The 10825-nt window shown below is 37.8% G+C and overlaps 1 protein-coding gene across 1 annotated transcript; it reads left to right on the forward strand.

Moving 5' to 3' along the window:
* The first annotated feature begins 803 nt into the window (after positions 1–803).
* On the forward strand, positions 804–6933 carry LOC132199363 (uncharacterized). Its single transcript, XM_059624014.1, has 11 exons — positions 804–1124; positions 1289–1373; positions 1510–1591; positions 2059–2885; positions 2936–3110; positions 3176–4022; positions 4806–5104; positions 5158–5598; positions 5874–5942; positions 6000–6077; positions 6131–6933. Exons 1-11 carry the CDS (start codon positions 1021–1023, stop codon positions 6394–6396), a joined length of 3273 nt encoding a protein of 1090 aa, XP_059479997.1. The 5' UTR covers positions 804–1020; the 3' UTR covers positions 6397–6933.
* Positions 6934–10825: the final 3892 nt, after the last annotated feature.

Here is a 10825-nt window from a genome sequence, read left to right on the forward strand (position 1 = left end):
GAGATGCCTAAATGGTTGTGTGGTGCGCCTAGAAAATTTATATGATTATATGATATCAACTCGCAACGTACTTTGTCCCATCTGTAAAATAGCATAATTTGTTTATTACCCTTGCCACAGAGCAGTGAAGCTGTTTCAATAAATATAAGAGTTATAGGAAAAAAATTAAATAAAAACTTAATTATTTAATTACATTATTTTGAAAATTTGAAGGAGAAAAAAATGTAAATAATTGAAGTTTTCAAGTTGTTTTATTCTTGAAATTGCTCCTCTAAACCTTCATATTTTATTTCTTTTTAAATTATTTTTTATCGTTTTTTGCTTCTACCATTTTTAATTATTAGAACCAGAACTTACCTTGCGCTGCACTGCACATACATTTAGGAAAATCTAAAATGAACAAAAGTAAAAAAAAATAATTAACATTTTAAAAATAGATTCGTCAAGTTTATTTGTGCTAACTGTGTGGTACACTCGTATACTCTAAATGTCGCTAATAACAATTGCAAACCATATTAACCATAATGAATTTTAGTATATGTACTTCATGTTCATACATGGCTATGTGGGTAAGCTAAAAAAGAATCCCTGAAAACCTCCCACTATACAAAAGAAGATTTCCGAAGACGCATTGAATGTGATTCTATAATTTCAGATCTCATGGACTGCAGAAAATGTGGAAAAAGTGAAGGAATCCAAAGGGCAGGGCGAGCATCTTTTGATCCTGCCGCCAATGCCACTCTGAAGCTGGCAGCCCTGCCGGCGCTAGAAATATCGGCAACTGGCAAGTTGGCTACACTCGCACCTACCGCTTTTTTTGCAGCCATCCACCATCCTTCCGTGTTTGTACCATAACAAATCGTGCAGATGATTTTCCTTTCTTTCCCACCATGTTGCCAGAAATGTAGAAATACTTGGACACTTTTAACGCTCTGAATAATGCAATTCTAAATTAAAACTACGTTAATTTCTGTGTTGTTTATTACTGTCTAGTAATCGTATCGTAGTAATCTTTAAAAAATGGCCAACAACAATGATGGTGAGGGCGGCAGCGGCAAGACGAAGCGCAAGAGTGTCTCTTTGGTGGTCTCCATCGATGTTCGCCGGGAATGGGTCAAGAAATTGTAAGAAAATTTTTAAGATTTACCTTATCTGCTGTCGTTAATTTTTGAATGAGATACTGTGTGAGGACAGCATGTTGATTAATTCCCGTGGCCAGCAGTGGCCCCAGTTGGTCGATCCAGCCTTAAAACGATGAAGCCCTAAAAATTTTATTAAAACTTTCCAGACTTGCTTGCCTCCCAAAGGTCTCAGATGTTGTGAATAAAATGAAAGCTGAAGAAAATTCTATTGCAAAAACTGCAAATAGTGAGGTGCGTAGAAAATATTATAGCAATATGTACACATAAATCAACTCATTCCGACACTGATTTTTAGCTGCATATTAATATTTTTTATATTGTTGAAATTGTTTGTAAAAATTTAACAAATGTTCTTTCCATTTTTCAGGCGGACTATATGCTTAAAATGGAAAATGTATTGAGTGAAATGCAAGAAACTTATGGATCAAATCAGGACACGCAAACCTCAGGTACTAAATTACTTATCTTGATTTTTTTTTCATCTTTTCGACTTAATGGAATTTAATCAATTTAATCTGTTGTTTTTCTACAAAATACATTATCCAGCGCTCAGCGTTTGTCTATTGAATAATTTGAGATTGATTTGAGCCTAAATATAAATTAACAGCATATAATTTTGTAATGTATGGCATAGAAAAGGGGAGGGTCTAAAATCAAGTTACCGATAAAAAGAAATAAAAGTAAATTTAATTTGTTCAGTTGAAAATTGAGGTTTTTTTGCATTCATCAGTTGTAAAATTAATTAGGTAGTGAGGAACCTTTCAAATAATGCACCTGGTTTCTCTATATGTTGCATGAAGATGGACTCAAAGTTCTCCTTTTAGCCGCAAGAATTCAGAATAAATAATAATTTAGACTTGAGTAGAATAAACGACAATATTTATGTTATACTTACAATACTCAATTTTGTTTCAAGACCCAGTACCTGGACCATCATCCTCGACTAGCAGTAGTGCCAGTGCCATTGAACTGGATGAACCTTCAAATTCAGGGCAACCAAATGAAGAAAACTCGAGTTCTGGAGAAATGTCTCCTGCCGCTGACAGTGCTGAATCTTCAGTGTCCAGCAGCTCTAGTGCTCCACATTCTTCATACAGAATGCTACCTGGCAGCTCTGGTGCTCCATTGGCATACAAGTTGATACCTATAGACTTTTCAGCAGCAGGACGGTCAAACTCTAGCAACAACAGAACTCGCCAGTCATTCTTTGAAACATTCCCTGATCTTGGAAGCTCTTCCTCAAATGACCCAACTCCTGGACCTTCTCCTTTTGTTCCTAATTCAAACACAGCTCGTTCTCAATCCGCTGCTAGCCCACCTGTTTCTGAACTACCTGCTGCTGGTCCATCTCGTACACAACCAGCTGTGAGGCAACCAGTTGCTGGCCCATCACGCTCTGATGACAATGCAGAAGCATTTGTACCCCAACTTTTTAGGCCAACTCGTTTATTATCCTTTCCCTCTGTTAACTTACCTCATCCTGCACAAGACAATCGACGCCTTGGATCTCAAGATAGTGTTGTCGTGTTGAATGATGACGTCGTTTTGTCGTCTGATGATGATGATCACCGTATGGATGTAGACAACGAACTGCAAAGACAAAATTCAAGGAGATTGGAGACAGTTGGAAACTTGCTAATGTGCAATTCAATTTACTTGGACTTTGAGATCGAGGATGGAGAAGGCTGGGAGCTACCTCCGGTTTGCAACTGCCGACCTATGCCATATGACATATTGGGAAATGTATAATATTTTAAGCAAGCATGTCAAATCCTCATTGCCCTCCTTTTCAGACAAATTTGCCACCTCCTCTTACTGTCAAAATGATGGAAGTGAGTGACTGCACTGTTCCACAAATAGTTGAAAAGCTCAAGCTCTATGGTGAAACTAATATATCATCAGGATGCAAGACCCGTCTCTTACTGCAATTGAAGCAGCTACTTATAGATCAGGAAGCTATACGACATGGTAATTGTGAATTAAATGCCTTGCTTTCTTTTACAGTATAATACTAATATGTTCATTTTCTTCAGATAACAAACTTAGAGCAGCCAGAAATGAACCAGTACCATCTTCTTCAAGAGAAACAAACTCTAGTAGTGTTCCTGTTTCCTCTTCCACCACTGAACATGTCAATAATGGCAACAGGACTAATGGCAACAACTCAAATCACGGACCCTATGGCAATCTACCTGACCTGCAACCAACTCCAATTTCTGCAAATTCTCAAATCATTGATGGAGGACAATGTTCCACTGCTGGCTCGTCCACATCTGAAATAGACAATAACTCAAACAGCACACCAGCAACATCTCAGGCTGGAGAACAATCAGACTTGAGAGACGTTGCAACAACGGCACCTGGCCCTTCCACTTCAAGAGCACCACAAGTTGCAGCTTCTTGTATTAATCGGATATTAAACCAAAATAGAGTTAATCCCTCTGACGATGGGCAAGAGGCTAGAAGGACATCATCTACCACCGCTGGCCCTTCGACTTCAAACTCTGTTCCTTCCTCTCCGGTTGAGACTGGGCTGCCTGATTCTACGGTAGCCGCGAGAAGCTCTAGTGGTGCTGGAGGCTCGGATGTAGCAGTTCCGGGTCCATCAAGTAGCCAAAGTACAAACCAACTAGGACCCTCGACCTCTTCAAGAAGATCGTCTCCTTTCACGCCAGATGCTGCTAAAAGGCGATCCTCTTCTGGCGACGCCAATTCTCGGGCACGAAAGGTTTTGAGGAAGTCATCAGGTGCAGGCAGCTCTGGTGGAAAAGTTAAACGTCCCTCTAGACAGCATGCTCTCAGAATTATGTCCGATGATTCAGAAGATGACAGCAGCAGCAACGAGTGTTTTCCAGTAAATTTAGGCGCCGCACAACAATTGTAAGTATTCAGTATTCACAAATATTACTTAGCTCAGCAAACAATCTCGTTATTTATTACCGTAAAAAATCGTTTGTAATATTAATATTTTTTTACTGTACGCTTAAACCGCGCTTAACTACCAGTTTTTGTGTTTTTTCAAATAACTTACCCTTATTTTCTCTTTTTTTTTTGAGAATTAAAAACCCAAAGAAACCACTCGGAACGGGAAATAATTTAAATTAGTACTTTTGACTAAACACCTTTTACGTGGAATTACGTTCCGAGACGCGAGATACTGAGACAAAACCAGTGTAAAAAAGTTAGAAAATTCCTGTTGTGATAATAAACAATGTTAATTGAGGGCGAAAATTTCCCAAAATTAAAACTCTTTAAAACCACCCCAATCTGTCCGTATTGTTTTGTGCTGGACAGCTGTTTCGGCTATTGAAGCCTCATCAGCAGCACTTTGCCTAGCAAATCAAATTCCACCCGCAGCGAGCTGCGAGAAGATGATGCTTTGCTCGGCGCACAAATACGACTGCAGGCTGCTTCTTAGCAACCTGCAGAGAACGAAAAAGAGAGAGCTCGCGACCTTCGCCAGCAAACCACCCCCTCGTCCGACTCTTTCTTCCTTTTTTTCACAAAGTAAATTAAAATTGTTTATTATCACAACAGGAATTTTCTAACTTTTTTACACTGGTTTTGTCTCAGTATCTCGCGTCTCGGAACGTAATTCCACGTAAAAGGTGTTAAGTCAAAAGTACTAATTTAACCTATTTTCGCCTTTTTACCATTTTGCAGTGTCATGAGGCAATCTCGACTTACGCTAAATGATGATCCAAGGCAAAGGCCTCCTCCTGCAGTTAATCCTGTTCCACGCGTGCGCTTCCAAGAAGAGGTGGAAATGCATTTTCCGCCCAGATTGGAAGATAATTTTGAGCCTGTACAATTTTTTATGCCACAAGAAAATCCTCTCAGGCCACCTCCAGCTGTCAACCCACCACCCTATCCAAGACATTTAGAACACGTGGAACAAGCCAGACTTGTCCATTTGCCTGAACTTCCTGAGCTCGATGCTGATTATATGAGGGCCAGGAGGGGTAAATCATCAGTTATTGTAGTTGCTCCTTTTGAAAATAATAAAAAATTGCAGAAATTGACAACAGGATGGCTGCTGTCGGTGACAGACTGCGTGCACAAGAACGTGCTGCCCGTGAACAAGAGCTTGCCACTGCCCGGAGTCGAGCTCGTTTGGATGCTCGACTTGAGCAAATTAGTGAAGCTGTTCGTGCTGACCAAGAACGGCGAGACCGTGCCCGAGATAGAAATCGAGTGCGTTTGGTTGCTAGACTTGAGCAAGTTCGTGATGTTGCCCAAAACTTTGGTGCTGTTCGCGAGCGCGACGTTGCTCATGCTCAAGAAGCGGAGTATATTCGAATGATTCGAGAAAGGCAGAGAATACACTTGGAAGGTGCGGACCCTGTGCGTCCTAGATACAGGGCAGCATTGCAGGGCCAACCACCTGCAGCCCAAGTTTTGGCTGCGCCAAACCCGGCAAATAACCAGCAGAGGAACCCTCCAGCCCTAACTGGAGGTATAATATCCATTTTTATTGTCTTGATTTTCTGTTAAACCAAAAGTTTTAAATCAAGCCTGGTGGCTCAGTGGTTGGAGTGCTTCTGATCAGTGGGTTGCTCAGCCATCATGGGATCAATGCTCAGCCCGAGGCTCTTTGTGGAAACAAACAGCCTCTGGTATGCGAATCATTGATAACATTTCGGCTGATATGTCGGGAATTTTCAGGCCAAGCAATTAAAAGTCCTCTCAGTAAATTTACGTACTAATTTGAAATAATATATAATTTTGTAGCGCCTGCTGCAGTTCCAAGAGTGGCCATCGTTCAGCATAATAGGAGAAGAATTTCATTTCAAAATTCCAGTAAGAGTAGTATATATTTGTACTTAAATAAAATAAATGTCAACTTGAAAAATCTAGCTCTCGCTCCAAGCCACACTTCTCGGGTGGTACCTAGTGCATCAGTCCAAAGCACTACAAGACCACAAGGCACCACAGGTAAGCATTTTAAATTTTTGGAAATTTTTGTTACAATATTTATTGTTTTCTAGCGTCCAATACTCCTCCTGTGGCCTCAGCATCAAGTGTGACTCGAACATCCTCTACACCCTCTACATCCACTGCCCCAGAGCCTCAAGCAGGACCATCAACTGATAATGCAAGCATAGAATGCTGCATCTGCATGGATGCCAGGAAGGAAGTGCTATTCATGCCTTGCAAACACATTGCCTGCTGCCGCGGCTGTGCTGAAGGCATCCAGTTATGTCCTATATGCAGAGTGCCTATTGAAAGTTCAACCGATGTTTTCCTTGCATAATTGCAATTTTGTTCAGTTTGTCATTGAAGGTTGCTTCCTATTTGACTGAGATGCTGTTTTTGTATTTTTGTCCGAGTAAATAATTTGACTACGTTATTTATACATCCATTATTAAAAAGTGAAGCAGATTTAATTTTGATAATCAACAACAATGCAAAAAAAAAAGAGACACAGAAAGCATCTTTTAACCAAAATTGCTTTTCTAATATTTTTTTCTTATTGGGATATATAGTTCTTCAGCCAGAAGAAAATTCATATTATGGAAAAACCGGTTAAAATATATGCAATTAAAAATAATATTTTGTAAATTGAGATTCATGGATACTTGCCAAATAATTGTAAAGAATGCTGATTTTTAAATGCAAGCTCCCAGTGCTTAATCCTTAATCAAACTATGTGTTAGTGATTACACTACTGGCTTATTGCCAACTTCTAAATGATGATTTTATGTTAGTGTTTAAAGTTTAAGCAATATTTTTATGCCTTTTTTATGAACACAAATAATTAATTATAATAAACAAAATTTTGCAAAATTTACGTTAACCTTTTTTAAGTTGAAAGAAACGCCTGTTATTATTTTTGTGAATTTTAAAGTATTGGCATGATGGTATGGGGCTTGGAATGGGCTGTGGTCTCAGCACTCAATATTGGAATTCATTTCTATATCAGATTTATATGATGCTTTGATAATTATTGCCTCTATATTATTTATTTTTCACCATTCATTGAGAAGACAACAAATAATAATTCTTTTCTTAAACGCGTTAGAAAGAAACGCGTTAATAATAATAATGCTTTTATTAAACGCGTTTGCGTACAACTACTGTTAGTCAGTTATATCAGTTACAAATTTTTTCATGGAAAAAAGACTCCCGCCTTTTATGCCAACATTTTTAATGGCTGTCTGAATAGGTAAAATAGGTTGTTGGACCGCGCCCACTTAAGAGACGACTCAGACAATAAGACATAAGGGGAAACTCGACCGGTTATCGCGTTAAACTAGCTCTCCGCGGGTATGTACCCGCGCGTGTTAAAAGATAGGGAAGCGGTTTCGGTGGTTTCGCGCGGTGTTTCAGAGCGGTGATGGAATCGCAGCTGTTGAGCACTGCGTACCGTACTATACCGTAAACAAAATGCCTTGCCTTGGTTCTTTATATTTCTGAATTTCATGGATATTTTTTGGCCCTTCAGCGCTGTAGTTGCTAGTAACACCTTTAACGCAGGTCTTTGTTCATTTATTTTACATCTATTTTACTAATGCCTTAATCATTTTAATTCCTAGCTAGGATATTTTAACGTCAAGAAATATTAGTACTTAAAAAATTGTACGATGTTAATTCATTTTCCACCTGTAGTTGTATTTCAAATCATGGAGCAAAAATTTTTTTAGATTTAGTTGTTCCTTTAAATTAAAGTGATGAAGTATTTGAAGGAAGAGTCACATTTAAGTCAGAAAGTGAGACTGAAATTGAGGTACAAGAGAATTAAGCAGGGTTTGCCGAATTCTGACGAAAAGGAGAATAATTATAAAGCACCAAAACAGCGAAGAAAAAGGAGCGCTTCTAAAAGTGGGTTTCTTGAAGTGAAAATAATAGTAATATTTAATAATTTGATTTTGTTCTAGAGCTCTTCAACAGTGCCCTTTCTTTACCAGCTCATCCTAAAGTCCAAAAATCTCAAGTAAATGAAAAAAAATTACCAGAAGAGGGAGGTGACTAAATCAGAGGCCGAGAATGTCGTCATGCAGTAACGAATCTCAAATCCATTTTGGACCCTGTGCAGTACGAATTCATAATGACGGTTGCACAAAACACCCAGCAAAGACGCCCAAGAGGAAGAACATACTCTCGAATCCCCAATCCACATTTTGCCTCTAATCAGCAGGCTGCGAAGCGAAGAGACTAGGACTCCGATTCCAGTTACCATCTCTAGTCCAAACCGTCACGTCACAGTTCATCATCTGCACCGTCCATCAGCTATTCGTCTTCGAATCCCAGTCATTCCTACTTTGCAGAGTCACACGCCAGTTATTCAGCAACACCACCCACCTCTAGTTGGACGCTCCAGTGATCCCAATGATTTAAATCCAAATGTGATACGACTCATACGTCAAAATGTCCCAATTCTCCAGGCTGTCTCTGATAATAAAATTTATTGTATTTTGGAAATTAAAACTACACAATACAATAAATCTAGATCTTGATAAAATATTTGATAATATTTTCATAAATAATAATGCTAAGTTAAATATCTCCCTTTTATTTAAGCGCGCCACTTAAATAAAAATTTGTACGTTAATAATTCTAATTTTAAGGGTTTTTTTATCTGAAGATATATTCTGCAAAATTAATTGATTAATTTAAAGAAAAGCATGCAAAGTTATTCTAGTTATTTATAATATCCATGCGAGACAATTTGCAACAATTCATTTTCACCGTCGTTTCCAAATTTTAACACGGAATCAAAAAATTGCGGAAAAAGCAAGCACTCATAAAGCCTGTGCATTAGAGTAGTGAGCAAATTTTGCCGACAGGTGGCACGCCGGAGAGTCAGTCGAAAGGATAAGAAAACCGATTATACCGCGAGCACACAGAGTTGTACATAACTCTGTGCGCGAGCACAATTTGTTCAATTTGAATTATTCTCCTGAACGCGACAAAATTTGCTGGAAATCGCTGCTCGGTCTGGTGGTGGGGAAGCGTACGGACAGAGGGGTACGATGCGACTTGTTTGCTTGATTTGACTGCCCGCGCCGCTCAGCCAGCACATTAAATTGATTATATACTTCGCTTAATTTTGTTTTCAGTTTGCTTTGCTGCTAGAATTTGAAAACAAAATTAATTAACACTAAATTATAATTTAATGATGCTTAGAGCTAATTTTTAAATTTATTTCACGGGTTTAATTTAAAATGCGACTGTGAATGCTGGATTTGACTGCCCGCGCGCGGCTCGAGTACATAAAATATACAAACTCCGGATATCTGAATTTTTTTTTGTGTTTCTATTTGCTGCTTCAATTTAAAAATTAAATTATTTGACAACAAATTATAATTTAAAAATGCCTAGAGCTACTTTTTAAATTTATTGCCGGGTTTATTTAAAAATGCGACTGCGAATGCTGGATTTGACTGCCCGCGCGCGGCTCGACTATACATAAAATATACAAACTCCAGATATGATTTTATATTCATTTTCTATTTGCTGCTTCAATTTAAAAACTAAATTATTTAACAACAAATTATAATTTAAAAATGCTTAGAGCTACTTTTTAAATTATTCACGGGTTTAATTGTAAATGCGACTGCGATTGCTGGATTCGGCTGCCCGCGCGCGTCTCGATCGGCCCATTAAATAATACAAACTGCAATTTGCTGAGTTTTGTTTTCAGATTCTTTGTGATGCTAGAATTAACAAAATTAGAATAGTAACTAATACTTCATTAGGGATTATGACAACTGATTTTTTTTTTAAATAAACGTGTTAAATTTGATATGCGACTCCGTTCGCTGGTTTTGGCTGCACGCGCGGCTCAGCCACATTAAATGCGAAGTGTTGATTGCTGAATGTTGTTATCAGTTTCTTTTTACTGCTTGAATAAAAAAAATTAAATTAACTAATAATTCTTTATTAGCGATGCTTACAACACTAATAATTTTATTTAAATGAACGCGCTAAATTTAATAATGCGGCTACATTTGCTGGATTAGGCTATTTGGTTGACGAACAATTTTCGTAATGAGGAAAAGCCAATATCTCTTCATTTCAACAACATATTGTATAATTAAAAATAAAATCTTATTGGACTAAAAATTTGCTTTCAATTGAAGTTCCTTTTTGTTTATTCTATTAAATGAAGGTATTTAGTTAAAAAATAAACTAATTTTTCAATTCACACAATTGTTTTAATTGATGATGCAACCAAATAGCCTAATCCAGCAAACGTAGCCGCAATATTAAATTTAGCGCGTTCATTTAAATAAAATTATTAGTGTTGTAAACATCGCTAATAAAGAATTATTAGTTAATTTAATTTCTTTTTTTTCAAGCAGCAAAAAGAAACTGATAACAACATTCAGCAATCAACACTTCGCATTTAATGTGGCTGAGCCGCGCGTGCAGCCAAAACCAGCGAACGGAGTCGCATATCAAATTTAACACGTTTATTTAAAAAAAAAATCAGTTGTCATAATCCCTAATGAAGTATTAGTTACTATTCTAATTTTGTAAATTCTAGCATCACAAAGAATCTGAAAACAAAACTCAGCAAATTGCAGCTTAGTTTGTATTATTTAATGGGCCGAGCCGCGCGCGGGCAGCCGAATCCAGCATTCGCAGTCGCATTTTCAATTAAACCCGTGAAAAATTTAAAAGTAGCTTTAAGCATTTTTAAATTATAATTTGTTGTTAACTAATTTAGTTTTTAAATT

This window comes from Neocloeon triangulifer, unplaced genomic scaffold, assembly GCF_031216515.1.
Source record: "Neocloeon triangulifer isolate White Clay Creek 2 clone unplaced genomic scaffold, ASM3121651v1 ptg000014l, whole genome shotgun sequence".
NCBI lineage: Eukaryota > Metazoa > Arthropoda > Insecta > Ephemeroptera > Baetidae > Neocloeon > Neocloeon triangulifer.

Excerpts from the sequence above, each read along its gene's own strand:
- LOC132199363 (XM_059624014.1), top strand. The coding sequence starts at position 1,021 with ATGGCCAACAACAATGATGGTGAGGGCGGCAGCGGCAAGACGAAGCGC. Across the intron at positions 1,125-1,288 it reads CGGGAATGGGTCAAGAAATT|ACTTGCTTGCCTCCCAAAGG; the intron begins GTAAGAAAATTT and ends AAAACTTTCCAG. Across the intron at positions 4,023-4,805 it reads TTAGGCGCCGCACAACAATT|TGTCATGAGGCAATCTCGAC; the intron begins GTAAGTATTCAG and ends ACCATTTTGCAG.